This window comes from Callorhinus ursinus, unplaced genomic scaffold (genome assembly GCF_003265705.2).
Source record: "Callorhinus ursinus isolate GAN/ISIS: 27379988/994484 unplaced genomic scaffold, GSC_fseal_2.0 scaffold13, whole genome shotgun sequence".
Lineage (NCBI taxonomy): Eukaryota > Metazoa > Chordata > Mammalia > Carnivora > Otariidae > Callorhinus > Callorhinus ursinus.
In genome coordinates this window covers 18,909,530-18,933,375 of record NW_027397075.1, presented here as the reverse complement: position 1 = coordinate 18,933,375, position 23,846 = coordinate 18,909,530, and the positions used below count along the sequence as shown (strand labels likewise).

The following is a 23,846-nucleotide window of genomic DNA, read 5'->3' as shown; positions in this document are numbered from 1 at the left end:
CAGAAGTAAAGGTAAATACTTTCTGGAGGAAGATACTATATACAGATCCTCAAATTACCTCTAAAATTTTTATGCAAAATGTGTGGCATATATTAAAACAATTACCATGCATACCAAGAGATACAACTAAATCACTGAAAACCAAGAGTAAAAATAAAATAGCAAAAACAAAATAAGGAAAGAAAAAAAAAAACTATGCAGTCTGTATAAGCAAGCCCACAGGGATTCCCATCAGAATTTCCATAAATGAAATTTTATAATAATTGTGTGATAGAAAATTTAAAACATGAAGAATTTCAGCAGACAACTGGAGTGTATACAAGAGAGTCAAATAGAACTTCTAGAAGTAAAAACTAAAATAACCAAAATACCGAATAGATTTTAACAACAGACTGGAAAGAGCTGAAGAAAAGAGTATATAAATAAAAAAATTTCAGACTAAAGTATGGGTAGAGATTAATTGAAAAGATGGAAATACATAAAAGAGGACAGAGACCAAGGGGACGTGTTGAAAAGATCTTACATACAAATACTTGCTCTCCCAGGTGGAGAGGATCGATAGACTGTGGCAGAAGCAGTATTTGAGGAATTAATGGCCCATAATTTTCCAAAACCTATGAGAAACATTTAGGTACAAATTCAGGAAATGCCACAAATCCTAAAGGTGATAAATAGAAATTAAATCCCACTTAGGGACATCATAGAAAAACTGCTGAAAACCAGCAACCAAGGAGAATCCTAAAAGCAACCAGAGAAGAAAGTCACATTATATTCAAATGAGCAAAAGTTAAACTGAAAGTTAACTTCCCAACAGAAAAAAAAATGGATTTCCAAAAAGGAATCAAAACATGGACTAAAAAGGAATGCCATTTTCAAAGTGCTAGAGGATAATAATTGCCAACCTGGAATGTCCTATATGACAAAAAACGTCTTTCAGAAATGAAAGCAGAAATTGAGACTATAGAAAACTCTGCAGGACAAACAACCTATTTTCTTTAACAAATAAATTACAAGAAAAATAAAAGTGCTGGAGGGGAACTGCTATGGACAGAATATTTGTGGCCCTCCAAAATTCACATGTTGAAACCTATCCCCAAGTGTGATTGTAGGAGGAGGTGCTGCCTTTGGGAGGTGATTAAGTTGTGAGGTGGCACCCTCGTGGTGGTATTATTATCCTTATGAAAGCAACCCTGGAGAGCCCACTCACACCTCCCACCCTCTGAGGATGGCAGCCAGAAGACAGCCACCTGTGAACCAAGAGCAGATCTCACCAGACACTGAATCTGCTGGCACCTTGATCTTGGACTCTCTAGCATCCAGACTGTGAGAAATAAATGTTTCATACTTAAACTACCCAGCCTCTTGTATTCTAGTATAGGGGCCTGACTGGACTAAGAGCCTATAAATAAGAGACAAAAGATATAGGAACCATTAGGCTGTGGTTACTTGTTGGTATCACAATTCAGTTTAATAAACTGTTAAGCTTTTTGATATTTTGAGATACCTTGAAATTTGAACAGTTACTACCTATGTGATGATATAAGGAAACTCATTAAATTTTTTAAGTATGATAATGTTATCTTTTGAAAGAGAGAGCCTTATTTGCAGGAGATATACACAGAAATATATATGGGTAAAATTATAGATGTCTGGTATTCACTTCGGAATAATTCAGGAGGAAGAGGTAAGAAGACAGGATACAAATGCAATGACTGGCATTGAAGTGGTAATTGTTGAAGTTGGCTGTGGGCTCATGGGAATTAATTTATACTGTCCATTTTTGCATATCCTTGAAATACTTTGTAAGATTTTATTTTAAAAAGATGACATGGAGACATTTACAAACCCCCCCAAAAAACAAAACAAACAAAAAAACAAAAAATGAGAGATGTTACCAGTAGAACCTGAGTAGTCTTCAGGCAACTGGAGAATGTTCACAAATGGAAGCAATTCAGTGTAGGGAGTAAGGGAAAGCAAAGGCAGAGGAGAATTCAGAATACTTGATATTTCCAAATTCAATGACCAGAAGGGTATATAATAAGAAGAAATCAGGAAGACAAGCATTTTTTAGTGGAATATGGTAAGTAAGCAGCTCTAACAAGTTGCATCTGAGCACCTTGCATTCCTGTTCCTAAAAGTCACATACGTCTTTAAGTATCTTAAAACTGCCTTTCAGCTCACCACTTTGTTTGAGAACTTAAGTATGCGCAACCAGCAGTTAGAAGAAGAGGTAAAAGACCTAGCAGACAAGAAAGAATCAGTTGCACATTGGGAAGCCCAAATCACAGAAATAATTCAGTGGTGAGTACTCTTTTTAAATGTGTTTTTGTGGGTGATTTGAACATGTGGCCAAGTTTGCATGAATTCCAAAAGGCTACTAACATGTTTTTTTTCCTTACTTTTTTGCTTTGAAAAAATAAGTTTCCCTTAAGAACATAATTTTATTACTGACCTGTTATTTATTATTGATCTGCATCCTTCTATATTTTCTCTAATGTTCCTCTTTTCCCCAACTGCAGCAAGTATCATGTCAGATTTCCACAGCTTCATTGAAAGCTGTTATTTCTAAGAAAAGGAAATGTTATTTTAAGACAGTCCTTAAAGAACTGAAGAAACTCATTCACTAGCTATAGGTTCCTTTCTAAGACCAAAATTGCTGTATTTGTGATTATTTTAAGAAACAGCCTGGAGAAAAATTTTGAACCTAAAGATGTGCTATCATTTTCTTTCATAATTACAACAGATTGATGCACATGTCATCATAAAAACTTACATGATTACAGCTTCATTTTATTAACTATTCTCTAAGCTCTTAGAATTCAATGTAGAATGAATTACCTTAGGAACTTTACACATTAATTATTTCATTAAATATTTCTGGCATTTATAAAAATATATTTTTATAATGCGTATATTTTTATAAAACATGAAGAAAGTTGAATCCAACAGAGACTTTATTTTCTTTGTTTGTTAAAGATTTTATTTATTTATTTGACAGAGAGACACAACAAGAGAGGGAACACAAGCAGGGGGAGTGGGAGAGGGAGAAGCAGGCTTTCCCATGGAGCAGGGAGCCCGATGGAGGGCTCAATCCCAGGACCATGGGATCATGACCTGAGCCGAAGGCAGACACTTAATGACTGAGCCACCCAGGCGCCCCCAGGGACTTTATTTTCTAAGGAAAACATATTTTCTAAATTTTTATATTTACTTTTCAACTTTTTTGTTCTTTTTGGCACATCATGGGTGTTTAATTTATATGAAAACTGGTTTCTTTATGGATCTATAGACCAGTCATTTGGTGGGAATTTTAGTTTCTTGTAGTCTTAATTTTTTCCATTTTCCTACTTATTGCAGATTAATACCCTCCATCTTAAATCAGAAGTGGATAAACACTCTTTTTAAGTGATCTTACCCAAATGACTCAAGTATTTTGATTATAGACTGAACTACAGAGCTCTGTGTTCACTCATCTTTGGTTTATGAATGTGACTATACAGTGCATATCTAAATGAAAATACCCAAATTGTGGAAATTTGGTTGTGTCCTAAACAGTATAGTACAGTTAATGGTTCATTAATGTTAAATTTATGCCTTGTCATCAAGTCTACATTTTTGAAGCAAAATGAGTCTAATCTTTAGCCCACGCTTATAATATCAAAAATTATGACTCATTTATAACTCCATTATTTTGGAATCAAATGTATAATTAAGCTATTTGCTGAAAATGACTTTGTAGAAGAAAAAGATGATCTGGCTAAAGCCCTAGTTCCTAGACCACTGATATTTTCCAGCGACAGGAATGGTGGGTTCAGATGGAATGGGAAGTGCTTCTAGTAAAGGAAAGAAGCTTTAAAAATGTAGACTCTCTGGAAAGGGTTAGTAGAAAGGATGAAGGTGAAAGTTTTTACATGATACCACAAAACACTCATTTTAGGCTTTTCACATTCAAGTCAAATGTGCAGAAGAAACCAGGAATGCAAGCAAATCAGTTTGCATAAAAGCTGTTATTTAGAAATGGGCTAATATATTAGGGCACCTGTGTGTCTCAGTCAGTTAAATGTAAGACTCTTGGTTTCCGCTCAGGTCATGATCTCAGGGTCGTGAGACTGAGCATGGTGTTGAGCTCCACATGCTCAGCACAGAGTCTGCTCGAGATTCTCTCTCTCTCTCCCTCTACCATTCCTCCTGCTTATGCTCTCTCTAAATAAATAAATAAAATCTTTTTAAAAAATGGGCTAATGTGTTAGATAATAATTATTAAATACTTAGTAGGATAAAAGTAAAAGGTATGCTCCCTGTTATCTGAGTCCTTTCACCTACTTGAATATTAAATCTGAGACATTCTGTCCACACTTAAAAAGGTCAAGAGTTTCAATCTCTTTCAACTCTTTCAGTCTTGGTATATTAAAAAATGAAGTGATGCCAGAGACAGGAAGATGGTGGTGGAGTAGAAGGGTTCTAGGCTTACCTTGTCCCACGAATACAGCTAGATAACTGTCAAATCATACTAAATACTAAATTAAACTGAAGGCTGACAAACTCCAAAATTAAAAGGAGAGACGAGGCCACATTGAAGAGGGTAGGAAGTGTGGAGATGTGGTTTAGGGAAGAAACGAATCCTGGCTACTGCAGAGGAGAGGTAGCCATGGTCACAGAGAAGGGCAAGAGAGAGAGAGGAGCACACAGGGGAATGCACAAGGAGAACATCTCCCCATAGCCATTGGCTTGGAAAATGAGAGGGACTAAATTTCATGAGTTCTTGGAACCAGCAGGGCTTGAAGACTGGAGTTTTAAAGGTCAGCAGGCTTGGCTGGAATAGAGCCTGGAGGGTACTATGCTGCTTTTGGAAAGAAGGTAGGCAAACAACCCAGGGGCAGATGGTGTGGAAACAGCAATTTGAAGAGTGCTTGGGGCACACAGTGGGGAGGTTATTTGCTCTTCTTGGAATGCAGCCCAGAGAGACAGCATTCATGGAGAGACCTCTCTGAGAACAAAAGGAGCTGGCCAACACCATTTCCCTCCACAGAGGGAACACAGAGCCACTTATGGGAGGATACTGGCTGCGTAACTTGGTTCCACCAAGCCCCACCCCCAGGTGCACTGGTGGAACTGCCCTTCTCAGTCACACCTCAGCTGTAGTGTGGTGGCCCTTCCCCCAAAAGACTAGCACAAACCCTTGCCCATACCATGGCTCCTGACCAGGGAGTTTTACAGGGCCTCAGTTTCAGTGGAGGTGGTGATGGGTCTCATTTCACAAGCAGACCAAAGCAAACCTAGTGAAAACTTAGCACATTCAGGCCAGGGATCAAACACTTCCCACAGCAGGCAAGGAGAGCCTCTGTAGATGACTGGCCTGAAGGACAGAGCAACCAGACACAACAGCAGAGCCCAGGCAGCACACACTGGAGACATTCCCTCGTATGCCAGGCCCTGGGCACTACATGCCCTCTTCTTCATAAGGCCATTACTCTCAGGAGCAGGATACATAAATGGCTTTTCTAACATAGAAGAAGGCAGAGACTTAGACAAAATGAGAAGACAGAAGAATTTATCCTAAGTGAAAGAACAAGATAAGGCCACGGCCAGAGATCTAAGCAAAATAGATATAAGTAATATGTCTGATGGAGAATTTAAAGCTATGATCATAAAGATACTGGACTTTAGAAAACAATGGAGGACATCACTGAGACCCTTACCACAGAGATAAAAGTTAAAAGCGTTAGAGATAAAGAGTGCAATAAAGAAGATTAGAAACACACTTGTTACAATAAACAGCAGGCTGGAAGAAGCAGAGGAATTAATTAATGACCTAGAAGACAAATTAATGCAAACCAGTGAAGCTGAACAAAAGAAAGAAGAATTACACAAAACGAAAATAGACTTAGGGATCTCAGTGATTCCATCAAATGTAATAACATTTGTATTTTAGGAGTCCCAGAGTAAGAAGAGTGAGAAAAGGGGGCAGAAAATGTATTTGAAGAAATAATAGCTGAAAACTTCCCTAATCTAGGGAAGGAAACAAACATGCAGATCTAGGAAGCAGAGAGAACTCCCATCAAAATCAACAAAAGCAGGCCCACACCAAGACAGATTGTGATTAAATTGCAAAATAAAGTGATAAAAAAATCTTAAAAGCAGCAAGACAAAAGAAGTCAGTAACATACAGAGGAAAACCCATAAGGCTAGCAGGAGATTTTTCAACAGAAACTTCGCAAGCCAGAAGGGAGTGGTATGATATATTCAAAGTGCGGAGTGGGAAAAATCTGCAGCCAAGAATATTCTATCCAGCAAGACTCTCATTCAGAATAGAAGGATGATAAAGAGTTTTCCAGACAAACAACAACTAAAGGAGTTCACGACCACTAAACCAGCCCTGCAAGAAATATTAAAGGAGACTCTGAGTGGAAAAGAGATACCAAAAGTGACAATTCGAAGGTAGGAAACACAAAAGCAGTAAAAATGAATATTTTTGCAAAAAAAAAAAGTCAAGGAACTCACAAAAAAGGATATGAAATATAATAACATACACCTAAAACATGGGGAGGAGAGGAGAAAAGAATGGGTTCAGATTTAAACAGCTGTCAACTTAACGTAGACTGCTATATACAGAAAAGGTAAATACAAACCTAATGGTACCGTATATCAAAAACTACTAATAAATATGCAAAAAAATAGAAAAAGAAATCCAAATATGTCACTAGAGAAAATCAGCAAACCATGAAAGAGAAAGATAATAAAGGATCAGAAAAAAAATTTCAGAAACAGCCACAAAACAAGTAATGAAATGGCAATAAATACATATCTATCAATAATTACGTTGGATATAAATGGACTACTCCAATCAAAAAGACATAGGGTGACAGAATGGATAAATAAACAAGGTCTATCTATATGCTGCCTATAAGAGACTCATTTTAAATCTGAAGACACCTCTAGATCAAAAGTGAGGGGATGGAGGAACATTTATCATGCAAATGGATGTCAAAAGAAAGCCAGAGTAGCAATACTTCTATTGGACAAAGTAGACTTTGTTATTTTTTTTTGACAAAGTAGACTTTAAAACAAAGACTGTAACAAGGGACAAAAGAAGGGCACTATGTCATAATAATGGGGACAGTCCCAACAGGAAGATACAACAGTCAGAAATATGCACCAGACATTGGAGCACCCAAATACATAAAACAATAGGAAACACAAAAGAACTAATCAATAATAATAATACAATAATAGTAAGGGACTTTAACACCCCACTTATATCAATGGGCAGATCATCTAAAAAGAACATCAACAAGCAGACAGTTTCTTTGAATGATACACTGGACCAGATGGACATAACAGATATATTCAGAACCTTCCATAATAAAACAGAATATACATTCTTTCCAAGTGCACATGGGAGCATTCTCCAGTATAGATCACATACAAGGCCACAAAACAGGTCTCAACAAATTCAAGAAGGCAAAGTCACCATGTACCTTTTCTGACCACAATGCTATGAAACTGGAAGTCAACCACAAGGAAAAATCTGCAAAGACCACACATACTTGGAGGTTAAATAACATACTACTAAACAACCAGGAAATAAAAGAAGAAATAAAAAAAAATACATTGAAACAATGCAAATGAAAACACAACAGTCTAAAACCTCTGGGATGCAGCAAAAGCAGTTCTAAGAGGGAAGTTTATAACAACACAGGCCTGCTTCAAGAAGCCAAAAAAATCTCAAACAACCTAACCTTAAAACTAAAGGAGCTAGAAAAAGAACAACAAACAAAGCCTAGAGCCAGCAGATGGAAGGAAATAATAAAGATTAGAGTAGAAATACCTGATATGGAAGCTTTAAAAACAATAGATCAATGAAACCAGGAACTGGTTCTTTGAAAAACTTACTAAAATAGACAAAGCTCTAGCCAGACTTACCAAAAAGAAAAGAGTAAGGACCCAAATAAATAAAGTCATGAACAAGAGAGAAAACTAACAACCAAGACCACAGAAATACAGATTGTAAGAGAATATTATGAAAAACTATATGCCAACAATTGGACAACCTAGAAGAAATGAATAAATTCCTAGAAACATATAAAATTACCAAAACTGAAACAAGAAGAAATAGAAGATTTCCATAGACTGATAACCAGCAAAGAAATCAACTCTGTAATGAAAAAAACTCCCAACAAACGGAAGTCCAGGACCAAATGTCTTCACAGGCAAATTCTACCAAGCATTTAAAGAAGAATTAATACCTATTCATCTCAAAATATTCCAAAAATAGAAAAGAAAAATTACCAGATTCATTTTATGAGGCCACCATTACCAAAACCATATTAAGACACCACAAAAAAAGAGAACTACAGACCAGTATCTCTGATGAACATAGTTGCAAAAATTGTTAACAAAATACTAGCAAACTGAATCTAACAATACATTTAAAAAATCATTCACCACAGTCAAGTGGAATTTATTCCCAGCTTGCAGGGTTGGTTCGGTGTTCTCAACTCCATCAACATGATTCATCACAGTAATAAAAGAAAGGACAAGATCCATATGATCATTTTAGTAGATGCAGAATACCCTGTGATCCAGCAATCATGATACTAGGTACTTACCCAAAGAGTATAAAAATACTAACTCAAAGGGATACTTGAACCCCTATGTTTATAGCAGCATTATCCACAGTACCCAATTTTGGAAACAGCCCAAGTGTCTGTTGATTGATGAATGGGTAAAGAAAATGTGGTATATATGTATATGCAATGGAATATTACCCAGCCATAAAATAGAATGAAATCTTGCCATTTACAACAATATGGATGGAGCTAGAGTGTATTTTGCTAAGTGAAATAAGTCAGTAAGAGAAAGACCAATACTCTGTGATTTCACTAGTATGTGGAATTTAAGAAACAAAACAAGCAAAAGGAAAAAAAGAGAGGCAAACCAAGAAACAGACTCTTACCTATAGAGAAGAAACTGATGGTTACCAGATGGGTGGGGGGGCTGAGTGAAATAGGTGATGGGGATTATGGAGTGAACTTACCAGGATGAGCACTGGTTGTCATACGGAATTGTTGAATCACTATGTTGTATACCCAAAACTAGTATTACTCTGTATGTTTACAAACTAGAATTTAAGTTAAAACTTTAAAAAATGAAATGATGCCAAGACAAGGTTTTAGGAACTTGTGATATATAGTATTTTAAGTGTTTCCTTTGGACAAAGTAACAGTTTTAAAACAGAACAAGCACTATTGTAAATAAGATCTTACTTGGATGCATTGCTAATGGTCATCTTACTTGGCTCCCTCTGCCTTTTCCTATGAAATATCCCTTTCATATGAAAGAATACCTACCTTTTAGGGAAGGGAGACCTTGTTGCTCCTCACTGTGTTAGAGCAGAGGCCTTTCTTCTCACCATTGACTCATCAGAATACTCCACTTTTTCTTTGAAATGACATGACAGTGAAAGATCAGAATCATAAGCTAGTCCATAAGAGTGATTTTTAAAATCGCAAACAATGAATCATGGAACACTACATCAGAAACTAATGATGTACTGTATGGTGACTAACATAACATAATTAAATAAATAAATAAACACACACCAAAAAAATAAAATAAAATGCTTCTCCTCACATCTAATGCACTTTTCTGGTATAATTCAAGGTAGGATGGCCTATAAACTATAGTACCTTGCCATTAAGCCACTTTTCATGTATCATTGAAAAGTTTAAAAACTAATGTGACCAGATCTGGAGATTAGTTATAAGACCTAAATGTAAGTTGCCCTATGTAGTACACAATACTGATTTTCCTATGGGAGCGTAGAGGAGATTTGCCTCAGACTGGGTGCTTGAGAAAGTTGGGGGTAATCCTTTGAACCTATAATGCATTTTCTGAAAACCCTGAGATTAATAAAGGGTCCTATACATAGGTTGGCTGAATTGGAGATTTCATATAAAACAATAGTAGGAAATAAGACTAGTAAAGTTACTACTGTATAGTTACCATGAATATTGGGTAGGAATTTAAACTTTATTTATTTATAAGAAGGAGAGGGTTTTTGCAAAGGATAATGGCATTGATTGGATGATGCATTAGGAAGACAACTCTCTACAGTGGTGTTCAGGGTGAAGTGGAGGGAAGTTTGGGAAAAAGTGAACAAATGGAGAAAACATTGTATGAGAAGAATCTATAGGACTTAATTATGAAGGAAGATCAGGAGATGAGGAAGAATTCGTTTTTCTAAAATTCTGAGTTAGATTAAGAAAATGATGATACCACTGAAGTAGGAAAGTCAGAGAAGGAACCAACTTTGGGGAAGATATAATCAATTTTGTTTGTGTTATTTTGCTTGTTGGTGAGTCTGGGCTCCTCCTGAGACATCTGGGTACAGAGTTCCAATACGCTTTTGAAAAGATTACAGAGAGGTTAGGGTAAAGCATATAAATTTGGGGATTTAATTCCTAGTCAATAAAGCCATTGAAGTTGTTGAGATCTTTTTAAGGAGGAAAGAAAGAAGGATAATATGGTGAGGGCAGCATATAGAAGGTAGAGGGCAGCCAGGAAAGTGTTTTCATAATCGGCAAAGGGTCTCAATAATAACACTTTTATTTCCCTTTATTTAAATTCCCTCACATTATTTGAACTATTCCTCATTCATTAATCTTCTTTTGTGGATAGTCGTAGCTTATACTGATTACAACATAGTATGTTCCAGGCTTGGGCTGAAAATTCACTTGTACAGGATTTTCATTTAGTTATTACAACAGTCCTATGAGGTAGGATTATTATCCCCACTTTGTAGGTGAGATAGCAGAGAGCTAGAAGTGGGTAAATGACTTAGCCCAAGTCCTAGAGCTGGTGAGCAGCGAGTTAGGATTTGAACCAAGGTCTGTTTGACTCAAGAATCAAAGTTCTTAGTCACTCTACTGTGTATGTCCTACCTCCCTGACGTTTTAAGGACTATCTTCTAGATCTTCTCTGTTATGCCCTACATAATAGTCAGTATTAATAAGTATTTCTGCATTAATTACTTGAAAGAGCTTGGGAGTAGAGGGTTTAGCTATGGCAGAAGAACAAAAGAGATTGAAATTGGCTTTTTATAGTTGACTTGTCACTTGAATGAACTGTGGTTTCAGCAAAATAGTTGAGGTAGAAATCAGACCTCAGAAAGTATGTATGAGTTAGTGAGGGGTTAAATACTAGAGTAATTAGATACAGGTTGTATCACAACGATAGGGAGAGGAATTGGGACAAGAACCTTTCTGGATTAGAAAACGTCTGTATATGTTTACAGCAGCCAGTGGAAGTGATGAAATTGAAAACATAAGCTGTTTTCAAAAGAAGGTAATTATTTGTATATATGTGGGATGAGGAATACATTTAAATGACTTGGCCAAAGAAAAGATGAGGGACTTACTTGCCTCTAAAACTTAAAAAAAAAAAAAAAAAAAGTTAAAATGGGCATGAGTCAGCTTATCCAGATGGCCTAGAAGAAAAGGGCAAGACAGTGTTGGTCGGAGGGAAGTGAGACTTCAAGGATCAAGGTTGGAAACAGACAAATAGCAATGATTCTAAAAAGGAATTGTTGTAGCAGACCAGGGCCCAGTGGAATTTAAATGGCAGGAATTTGTAAATGACCCAGTCTTTTTTCTTTTTCTTTTAAAACCCTTCCCTTCATTAATTCTCTGTAGCCAAGAAAATAGACATAGCTTTAATAAAAAATTGAGACTTAGTGGGAGACCACATGGGTCAGGGAATGTGAACGTATTCAACGTGCAAATAAAACGAAAATTACAAGAGATTGGTTTTTATTTTTTTTATTTTTTTCCATTTTATTTATTTTTTTATTATGTTATGTTAGTCACCATACATTACATCATTAGTTTTTGATGTAGTGTTCCATGATTCATTGTTTGCATATAACACCCAGTGCTCCATGCATTATGTGCCCTCTTTAATACCCATCACCAGGGTAACCCATCTCCCCACCCCCTCCCCTCTAGAACCCTCAGTTTCTTTCTCGGAGTCTATAGTCTGTCATGGTTCGTCTCCCCCTCCAATTTCCCACTCTTCATTCTTCCCTTCCTGCTATCATCATCTTTTTTTTTTTTAACATATAATGTATTATTTGTTTCAGAGGTAGAGATTGGTTTTTATTTGAAACGTTAAACAGCATGAAAGGCATGTACAAGAATTTATTGCTTTCCAGAGTTATGGAAGCAGGCTGGAATGTGCATAAGCCTAGATCGCTGGGGTAGATAGGCACTAAAGCAATGCTGGTTGAGGCTGATTAGCCTGGCCCTTTAAACGATAATACAGTTTTCTTAAGTGTCTTTCTTGGTACTCTAAAAAAAAAAAGGTAATCTTCCTTCATCTTCACTTATTCTTTATACTGTAGATCAGATGATTAAATCAAAAGGTCATGGTCATGTGTGGTGTCCAAAGTTAAAGAATTTTAAAGGAAACCGCCTCCCACTACACAAACAATATTTTCTAAAGCCATTTTCCCTTAAAAGGCAATAAAAATATATACATGTATATAGAGCCTAAAAATATGTAACGAACTAGGCTGGGCAACTTTTTATAATGATTGGATCGCTTTTATTGTTAGATTCTTTTGCTTGTCCTCCAGTACACCTTCCCATCTGAGAGAAAAGAGAACCAAATGCCTTTTAAAGGGCCTCTTTAAGATATATAGATAGAAATATATGAATTTGGCTCCTCAGGAGTTTAAATTCTAAAAGATGCTAAAGCTAAGTTCAAGATTTCAGTTTGCTATATGCATCAGATACTTACTGATTTACCTGAAGTATGCTTTTCTCATTACTATTCAGTGGCCTGAATTGTATTTATGAAAACAGCCAGCCTTCCAAAAGGCAAATGGTGTTCCCCAGAGTATATTAGAATACACTTCTAAGCACTACAAATTTCAATTCCTTTTTTTTAATTTATGCCAATTATAGCTTTCTGTATACTAATTGTTTTCATTCTTCTTGGGGATAGGACCTTCTGCTGTGGATTGTCATATGCTGGCAGTCCTTACCCTAGCCTTGCCCTTGTTTTGAAGACGTAACAAAACACAAACTTTCTCTTAGACAAATTCTGAAATTTAGAATGTGTGTCATTGAATGGAATTTGAAAACATTTTTATAGAATCATAATAGTTACATCAGAAAGATAGTCTTAAGACAGTTATGAGCTTCAGTAAGACTTTAACCTTTTCCTTTTGATTGGTATTTTATTGACCATTTTAGAAAACAGAGGAGCTTTATTGCAGTACAGCCCTGATTTTTGCAGACTATTTTACTTTAAACTTTCTAAATATAGGGTACTTCAGTTTTAAAACTGATGCATTTTGTTTTCATAAGATAAAATGGCAGAACCCAATTAGAAATCTTAATATTCTTTAGAAATAATGTAAATATGTGTGTTTTAAATGTTAGATTAAAAGAATACTCTGTGGTTCAAGGGCGAAATTTTACTAATTTATCAGATACAAGTAATTTGAACTTTCCTAAGCATGACCAGCTTTAATTCATAGATAACTGAAACAGTTCAGTAAACTTCTTCCCACTTATTGTCAGGCAGTAGTACTGTGGTAGATCTTTTGAAAGAAAACATTTATTTCACTTATTTCTTGTGTGAGGCTTTAAAAACAATATATCTCTCACACTGAAGTTTTTCTGTTTGTGTTACTTTTGTCCTTTGTATGTGTATGTATTCTAGGGTCAGTGATGAAAAGGATGCACGAGGGTATCTCCAGGCCTTAGCTTCTAAAATGACAGAAGAGTTGGAAGCTTTGAGAAATTCCAGCTTGGGTGCACGAGCAACAGTAAGCTCTGCTGTTTTGCATGGAGAATTATCATATGGGGTGGGAGGGGAGGCTCAAACACACTATAATAAATCAGCACTTCTATCAATTTGTCTAGGCTTTAGCTCACTGTAAAGTTTTTCTTGAGAATTCACTTAGTCTAAGTCTTTGCCAGTTTAGGAAATCATAACACATCACTGCTTAACTGTAATTTTGTATAGGTATCCGTTATTGGTAATAAGTATGGAAAATAAACTCCTTATATGTGGGTCCACAATTATTTCTGAATTTAATGGAAAATAATATAATTTCAGAAGCAGTGTTTCAGTTCTATTCTGTTGTCAGAGAAAGAGAGTGCTTTATGTAGTTTCTAAATTTACTTGCATTACTGAATTTAAATGTTAAGGAAAAAATAGGATCGGGCTAACAACAGTCATATTATTTGGTAGGATATGCCCTGGAAAATGCGTCGTTTTGCAAAACTGGATATGTCAGCTAGGCTGGAGTTGCAGTCAGCCCTGGATGCAGAAATAAGAGCTAAGCAGGCCATCCAAGAAGAGCTGAATAAAGTTAAAGCAGCTAACATCATCACAGAATGGTAAGGTTGAATGATAGAGTTTACTAGAATAATTTCTAAGTTGGTCCAAAAGTATTTGGGGAGAAGTTACTTGTTTAGTTCATACCTATCACCTTTTTAAGTAATGACCAGAAAAATTTATGAATATTTGAAAATGAATAAATGCTTTCAAGCCTTGTATGCAGTGATGGGATTTTAATACAACCTTGTCTGTATTTAGAAAACAGACTAGCTGAAAGCCTAGTCCTCTGACTTGTCCATAAAGTAGAATTAATTGTGCTAATTAATATTTTATTTATTTTTCCCCTTACTTGTAAAATTTAGTTAACTCTCAAATTCTGTTCCATTAAATCCAAAATTCTCTCCTGTTCAGGAGTATCATATTAGTATAAAAATGCAACATATATTCAGAACAAAATACAGTCGTCTGGGAATTCGGGCCTCTACCATAGATCTTTTACAAATGAAGGTTCTCTATAATTGTTTCTTCATGTTCTTTTATGTTTTAAAACAAGTATATCCTCCACAGTCTGAGACAATTACTGGATAAATACATTCCTTCAATCCTCATCGCCACAGTAGAATAAATAAGTGATAAAATGAAAATCTTAATTGGATTGGATATAACCATGGTTCAAGAATAAGTCAGTGTTGGTGATATAGAGGAACAACAGAAAGTCCGTGTTACAAATCAACATATAAGTAGAAAAATCCATTTGGTGCTGGAATAGCAGAGTTCCAGAGGCATTCAATCATGAAAAGAAATATAGTCCCATAAATTTCAGTTTGTAATGGTGTGAAGCCTTAGTCCTGAAACTGTAATCGTTAATGTTTTGAATCCACTTAGAGGGCGGTTGCCTGGCATCCCACTGAATTATAAACTCTTGTTATAAATAATCCAGACATAAATTAAGTATGCTTTGCTTAAATGTGCTAGCATGACATTGAAAATTTGAGAGAACATTTTCTGGAGAATGTGAGTCGATCCTAACACAAAGAGCTACTGAATGTCATTCTCTGTGTCATAAGTAGAACAAATGTGAGCTGCCTTCCCGTGCCTGGGACACAGGCGTTTGCACATTCGCTCATAAACCAGACTGAATGAAACTGGAAACTACAGATGTACTCATAACAATGCTCCACTTTCATGGTTCTCTGTGGAAGAGTCTAACAAAATCCTAAATTAACCTTTGATTTTATGACATTTTAAAATCTAATCATTTAGCTCCAGGTCAGCATCTTTTTCTATAAAAGGCCAGATACTAAATATTTTCGGCTTTGTGGGCCGTATTGCCTCTGGCTAGTCAACTGCGCTATTGTGTGAAAGCAGCCAGAGACGGTCTGTGAATGAATGAGTCTGGCTGTGTTGCAGTGAAATTTTATTTATATAACAGTAGATGACCGGCGGGATTTGTCTTTCCTGCAGTGGCTTTGCACTTCCCTGACCTGATGTGACTGACATTTAAACCAGGAAGCTCCAACTACGTACTGTAGGATGGCTCACTAACCAGCAGTAAAAATAATGACATTTTTCCTTTTTTTTTTTCCCCTTATTGAAGTAAACTAAAAGATTCAGAGAAGAAGAACTTGGAGCTACTCTCAGAAATCGAACAACTGATAAAGGACACTGAAGAGCTTAGATCTGAAAAGGGTATGAGAATGTGTTTTGCATCAATCAGGGCTTATTCTGTTGTGAATGTATTTTATTACCCAAGAATCCACGAACGTGTGTAGGTCAGAGAATTGTTCACACTAAGCACGCTGGCGGTCACTGATGGATATATATACGCATATTTGACACACACACTCGCTAGACTGGTTTCAGTCATTTTGTTGTACTTAATATACATGGTTTAAAGATTTCATGGTAGCAGAAAAACTCACTTTGTCATAAATTGGACTGTTTTTTCAGTGCCGTGGCTGATTTCACAAATAAGATTTTTGTGATTGGGGGGAAAATACTTTTTATAGTGTACTTTATACTCTTTTCAAGTGTCGTAGGATTCACTTCCAGGGTAGTTGAGGAAACAATGTATGAAGTAACTAAAGATTAATCTAATCCCATATTAGAAACCAATTCAGTGATGAACTGTTCTGGCATTTCATTGTTTTCTTCCACGTTTATTCTTAAAACTGCTTACCCTGTGGGATTTCTCAGGATTTATTCCCATTTTCTTGAAAGCATTACCTGAGCATGTTTCCATTAACGTGAAAAGTAACTCTGGAGTGCATGGCAGCTATTACAGGAACTTTACTTAAACTTTTTTCCATAATGTGGGCATTAAGAATGTGAAGATTTAATAAAAACAAATTCTATTTTCTCAATGAAGGGATCTCTTATATGCAGTTATTAGAAATTCTTTGTCCTGGGGCACCTTGGTGGCTCAGTCAGTTGAGCATCTGACTCTTGATCTCATGGTCATGAGTTCAAGCCCTGCCTTGGGCTCCACGCTGGATGTGGAACCTACTTTTAAAAATAAATAAATAAATAGATTCATTGTTCTGACAAAGTCAGTATTCCTGACTGAATAGTGAACTAATTAATGGCTTTATGTTATGCATACATTATGTGATGCTTCCCTGTAATTTCTCAGTCCTGTGACACAGAGTGATGTCAAGCTGGCTGGGTCTCTGTATCTGCTTTTAAAATTGTGGAGAAAAAAATAAAATTGTGGCGGAAAGAGAGGGTATCACATGAAGGAGTTGACATGAAAAACCACTAAAAGTAGTAGATACTCAAAAAATTTTTGTCGGTTCAATTTCCTAGTGAACAGGAAAGGAAGGAACAGCAAAAGTGAATTAGGAACTCACACTGAGCCCAAGGCTTCACACTAAATTGAGAATCAAGCAGTTTTCAAACATGAAGAGTGGAAGGGAGCTGCATTATTCAGTGAGTAGAGGAAAAAGAATATATAGGAGCTGGAGGGTCTGTAGCCCTAAAGGCAGTTTATACAGAAGAGAGACCAGTGCAGAGTGTGACTGACTATGACATGCCTTATGTCACTAGATGCATCATTTTTAGAATAGATCTAAACTTGCAGAAGAAATAACTTAAGTTTATCACATTGCTTTATGAAAGCATGTTAACCTATAGCTTTTATTTGGATTTAGAACATTGTAGATAATAAAATTTCACTTTGTGTTGTAACATAATGTACTATACTACTTAAATACTATAATGTAGTATTTATATAATACAATGAGGGCAAGGATTTTTTTTCTGCTCATTTACTAATATGTCCTGGTATCTAGACAAGGTTTGGCACAAGGCTCTCAATAAATATTTATTGACTGGATGAATTTCTGAACATAGTGCCTCCTCTGGCATCCATGGTGTTAGTTATTTAGAGTAGTAGGAAAGCCACACAAATTAGTTAATGTCACTTCCTAAGGATGAGGAAGTCGAAAATGTGTGCTTGGTTGTTTCTGCTTTTTTCCTTCCTAGTATTTATCATTGTGTATAAATTTTAAGAATTATTTTGGAAATTATGCCTTTGAAGTTAATGCCATTCCTAACAAATATGCACCAGCTTTTATAACCTCATCTGAGAAAAACTAGGGTATGAGTGATTTATTCTGTCAATAAAACAATACCTGAAATCAGATTGAGGCCTTGACAAAAGTTTTTTCATAACTAAATACATTTGTTTTATCACGACATTATCATAAGAGATTATTTATATTAATGCTTACTATATGTTTGCTAAAAGTTTTTCCAAAACAGAAACCTTGTTTGGTGATAAATTAGCTTAGAAAAATCAGATATAACCATGTTTTTAAAATTCTCCCAAGTCTACCAAGATGTAATGTGTTTGTTCTGATGCGCTATGTGGGAAAAGAAAGAAATTCAAGACCTCAAGTCAGGAAGCAAGTATGTCATGGAGACTGGTGTAACTGTTAAGTGATATTCCAAGAAACACTACTATAGTTTTTTCAGTATGTAGAGTTAAAAGTATTGATCAGCTTTAAAATATGGTAGTTTGTGATCAGCTCTTAATAGATTCAGACAGGAATGGTTATCCATGAAAATTAGTTTAAATTGTTCTAGTTTTAAAAAAAGTTGCTGCTGTCTTCTAGGTATAGAGCACCAAGACTCACAGCATTCTTTCTTGGCATTTTTGAATACGCCTACCGATGCTCTGGATCAATTTGAAGTAAGTATTAAACTTTTCAAGTATTCCCTGCGGTCCATTTAAAATTCACTTTGTAACTTAAAATTCATTTGCAATGAAACTGTTTTATTGCCTCCCACATAAGAGGACCTAGAATTTTATATAAACAAAAACATGTTAAGAGAAGAGTATGTTCTGCATTTTTTAAAGATTTTATTTATTTATTTGACAGGGAGAAACACAGCTAGAGAGGGAACACAAGCAGGGGGAGTGGGAGAGGGAGAAGCAGGCTCCCCGCGGAGCAGGGAGCCCAGTACGGGCTGGGCTGCATCCCAGGACCCTGGGATCAATCATGACCTGAGCCGAAGGCAGACACTTAACGACTGAGCCACCCAGGCACCCCATGTTCTGCATTCTTATGGAAACTGTAATCACATTTGTATTTAAGAAAAATCTAAGAAAGGTCAAAATGTGAGTCATAAGATTTAGAAGAAATTTTGTCTCTTCCCCTGAGAAACAGTAAATGCAGAACAAATCCAAACTTTTGAAAGAATTTTGACACTTTTCTTTTTTCCCCCAAGCACAGAGCCGCAATAAAAAAAAATAATAATAAAAAAAAAAGTGGAAATGTCAGAGCTCACAATAGGGCAGTGCTGGGTCTAGCTTCAAATCCGTTCAATTATTTTAGAAGTTAACAATAGGAATACTTTTTGTTAAAAGTATTACACAGAATGTATTAGGCAGTATATTCCATAATAATGAAATAGTGACTCTATGACTGTCCTTCTTTGGTGCTTAAATTCTTTGCTGGAAAAAAAAAAACAATTTTATGATATAAAGTATATTTTTGTCTCAGAAGATTTAGTTAGTGATTATATCTTTATTAAACAAATAATCACAAGTCTCTGTGCAGAGCACTGTTCTAGGTGCTGGAGATAGAGTAGTGACCCAGTTCACCAAGTCCTGTTCTCAGAGAGGTTACATTCCACTGGGAACTGCTCACTTTTAATTGTGACCCTTCTAAAGTGCTTCATTTAATTTGATTATTAATGATTTACCATGTGCTTCATTTTATTACATTTTGGGCACAATGTGTGCATTGTATTTCATTTCTTTAGGAAAGGGAAAAAGAACCACGTTTTAAAAATTAATGGATTTCTAAGTTTCTTGAGAAATGATGCCAATGACTGCTTTTCTCATTTATTTATTTGAATTAATGTCATTTGCCTTTCAATTGTTTTACAAAATTTTTTATTATTTGTTCGTATTAAATTGCTTCATCCATATTTTCTATTTTTTATTGCTGTATTCGTTAAATAGGATTCCTTTTCTTCTTCCTCATCTTCACTGATTGATTTTTTGGATGACGTAAGTCTTTGATTTTCAAACCAATGCATCCTTCAGTAAAAGACATCAGTGAATTGAATTGAAGAATTTTGCCTAGTAATGCAGTCAGTTTTAGAAATATCACACCTGGTAATTTATGAGACAAAATTAGCTTCTTTCTTGCCTGAAATATAATGAAGAGTTTATCTTTATTAAACATCGGAAAGTGAAAATGTACTTTGAAAAATGCTTTGGCCATCAGAGCATCTGTATTTCCTTTCTTTGCAACAATTCTGAAGACTGGAATGTTTATTTGATTATTGTCACTATGTAGATATGTATATGAAATGCTCATTTTTATTTTTCATGGTGATTTCTATTTGACATTCCCCTTTTCGGCACTTTGCTATTTTATTTCTCAGAAGTAAACTTCTGGTGGTAAAATCAGAAAAAAGTGATATGTTTTATTAAATCTTTCAACAGATTTTATTGTGACATAATAACTGAGTACAAATCAGTTTTTAATGCTGACAGAATTTCACCTGTAATGTGGAAAGTGATTTTCATTAACATATGTGCTACGTGCACTATAAATTGACTGCACTACCATTTTCTCTCCTAAATTAATTCTATCCATTTGATAACTTAGAAGTCCCTAATGTATATCGTTCATTCTCTTTACTGAAATACCAGATGTATGCATTCTGTCTATTCCACATTAAATGGCATAAAAATCCTTGTCATGTCAAACATTTAACCTTTCTAGAAACTGGAAAATAAAATGGATTCAAATGCAAATGTTCTACATAGCACTGGTTTTTCAACCAGGGAAATTTTTATAGGTCTTATTTTTTGTGTTTTGTTAAACATAATTCTTATATTCAGAAAAGTATTTCACATAATTGTCCACTAGAGAAAACTCTTGATCTAGATTTTAAAATTTTTTTTCAAGTGATTTTTTTCTGTCTTTGAAATATTATATCCAAGTCCATTCTGAATGGAAACTATTCCATTATTCTTAAGACAGTTTTTCTAGTTAATTCTACAGGGCAATAAAAAGAGAACTCTATTGAGGTACAATAGTATTTCACATTATACTCTGTATGTTTCACTGTACTAAAATATTCAATATAGTATGTCCATAGAAACATCATTCACTTGAGAGAGAATGGGAAGGAAGTTCGAATAAATTATTTTAACTGTTCCTTCCACTAGAAAACCATTTCCATTTTTTTTTCCCTAACAAACTCTTCTCTACATTCCCTTTCCTCCCACAAAAAGCTCTGAATGTAAAACCAAGAAGTCGTATGTATTTTAACAGATAGGTTCATTCTACTCGGCCCAAAGGCTGCAGGAATGCGCGCCGTCCCATGCCCGCCTTGTCACTGCTCTCTCAGCCACCACCCAGCTGTAGTGAAGAAGACTCCCACTCTCACTTTCCTCCAGGAGAGCCCTTTCTTGTCCGTCACCCACTAGCACTCAGCCTAAGTGCAGTTCAGACATAACACTGAATTTCAAACCAGCACAAAGGAACTCCTATCATAAAGGGAAAAGGAGTTGAGTTCACACAGGCTGAATCTTTATGAATCGGGCTCCAGCTCTTAAAAAGCCTGGTTTTTCCCTCGTTTGCTTCCTGAGTTCTCTTCTTCCAGTTTATTGGTTAAGCGCATAAGGGGGCTCAGATTTGCTGCCTGTACCACTTTCTAGGTGTATGAGTGGGATCAAGTTCCCTAACTTTTCTGTTAGATAAACCCCAGTTTGCTCATCAGAAGAACAAGGATACTAATAGTGGTACTGCCTCAGAGGTTGTTTGAGAATTTAAAGAAACAAGGTGTGTAGAGCCCTCAGTAACACTGGTTACCGTTTCCTTACTCGTAATAGGCCATTCACTTCCCTTCCTGCGTTCCCTTTAGCTTCCTTTCTTGTCCAGGAATCCAGTGTGACTTAAATGTTTCCTTGACCTTCTGCTCGCCTTCTGCCCCCCACCAGTCCAAGTCACTGCACTCCCCCCGCAAATTGTCCCGCCGCAAGACCGCTGCACTGTGAGGTTTGCATGTCAGGGAGAAGGAAGTAAGCTCCTGTTTAAAAAAAAATAGTTTGTATTCTTACTTCATATTTTATGGCATAAACCTCTATAGTTGATAACTATGACCGCTCTTCCCAGAGTTATCATTCAGTTCATCCTCAAAGCCAGAGTAGAGTGATGTTTTGAAAAATGGTATTCAATCCTTGTCATGCTTGTGTTTGGTGTCCAGGATACTTAGTATGAACCAAACTTCTGTTGCTTCCTTTCTCTTAGGCATTTGGAAGCTTAAGGAATAGAATCAATCTTGATTGTTCTTTGTGCCAAAACTAGTTAAGTGTTGTGCGTGACTGCCCCCCATAGTGAGCAGATTGTAACCCTTAACTAACACATACAACACATCCTGTGATCATTCTTCTCTAATTTTATCTCCTAGAAATAGAAGAGAAATAGATGACATTGAAGACCTAGAATTTGAATTGCAGCAGGAACTTGTAGGTTTAGTAAGGGATAAAGCCAGTATTCAGCAAGATTGCAGAAATGAAACGTTCTTTGGTGTCCATACACCATGAATCTTCCCCATTTGTTTCCCGTGGCCTAGTGACCTCATACTGCCCTCTGATTCTCTAGAACCATATCACTAGCACCTCCCCTCCTCAAAAATGACCCTTTACTTTTTTCCTTAACCCTCCCATGTGGGCCTATTAACACAATAATTCTTTTTACATAAAATAGTGCCCAGAATTGCTCTCCCACCTCCAGTTCTTCCTCAGTGTATTTTGCCTGTTCAAAATTCAAGTGAATGCCAGAATTTCTGGCAATATGGGAACATATTCGGAGCCATAGGCCTTCCTTTTAAGTTGCATGGTTTAGACAATTCTTTCTGTGTGAGTCAAGTTTCCAGCAAGAGCAGCCTTGACAGGAGAGCAGTGTAAGCGACCCAGGTCCCTTCCTTCCCCCCGACTCAGGTGAAGTGGAAGGCATTATCAGCACCCTGCTTCTGTAATTCAGGACAACTCGGGTAGTTGGGATTTTCTCCATGTAGAATCGTAGGCTTCTGACAGAGAAAAGAACCAGAGAAAAATACTCAGTCCAGTGGTTGTAACCGTTGTTGATCACAGCATTCTCCCATTAGTAGACTGGATCATTTTCTCCCCCATTAGTAAAGTTTTAGGATTCTCAGTCTTTGGAGGAATAGGGAAGGGGTGGCAACAGGGTTATGGATGACATTGTTTAGGGCAGATAAGAGGGGGTTTTAGTTCATGGCAAACTGATGTCACTCTGACCACTTTGTCTCTTAGGTCAGGCATTCCCACACGTGGTGAGACGCCAGTGACAGCAGTGAACCGCCACCAGGGTCCTTATGCTGTGGAAATCATTTCCTCTTGACCTCGTCTTTTCTCTCAGCCCCACACGCCCAGTCCTAGACTGCCTGGGGGTGACTCTGTGTTAGGCCCAGCACCAAACAGGGTGAGGGGCAGGCGGAGCTCAGCAGCTCGGGCTCTCCCCGATCTGTTCCCTGCACCCCAGTGGCCAAAAGTCCAGGGATGATCAGACCAGCTCGCAAACTTCCCATCCTGTTCCATTCATTTTCTTCTTTTCAATTGAGCCCCCAAAATACTTGGCTTGACTGTACTAAAGATCATACTAATTATAGTCATATAAATGAACTACTTGTTCTTTATATTTGGTAAACATACTGTCATTTATTAACATATTGTCACTTATTAAATCTATGCCAGGTAAGTTTTGAGTTTTATTTAAATTACAATTCTACACTCTGTTCATTTGGGCCAAATTCACAAAAACTGGGAGAACCTGGCAAATGAGAGTATGCCAACTTGCTTTCTGGAGGCTGTCTTACTGTAGTGTACTGAGGAAAGAGTAAACCACATTTAAAGGTGTGGAATAAAAAGGTCAGGCATCAAGGAATAGAGTTAGTCCCAATAGTCCAACTGTCTGGTCTTCCTAATACTGTTTTCTTGTATCCTGGCA

At 36.4% G+C, this 23,846-nt stretch overlaps 1 protein-coding gene across 12 annotated transcripts in view; it reads left to right on the top strand.

Moving 5' to 3' along the window:
• The window catches only part of CDC42BPA (CDC42 binding protein kinase alpha), a 351,347-nt gene that overhangs the window by 266,398 nt on the left and 61,103 nt on the right, over positions 1-23,846 (top strand). For 9 of the 12 annotated variants that reach the window (XR_012380514.1, XR_012380512.1, XR_012380513.1 and 6 more), the window contains 5 exons: positions 2,177-2,301; positions 13,729-13,834; positions 14,263-14,411; positions 15,950-16,041; positions 18,468-18,544. Coding sequence is in view for 9 of the 12 variants with exons in the window: in XM_025877951.2 (XP_025733736.1) it covers positions 2,177-2,301; positions 13,729-13,834; positions 14,263-14,411; positions 15,950-16,041; positions 18,468-18,544 (549 nt within the window). In the remaining 3 variants the exon portion in view is untranslated. Of the gene's footprint in view, positions 1-2,176; positions 2,302-13,728; positions 13,835-14,262; positions 14,412-15,949; positions 16,042-18,467; positions 18,545-19,822; positions 19,871-23,846 lie in introns of all 12 variants that reach the window. The other 3 variants (XM_073899878.1, XM_073899877.1, XM_073899881.1) reach the window with 1 other exon arrangement.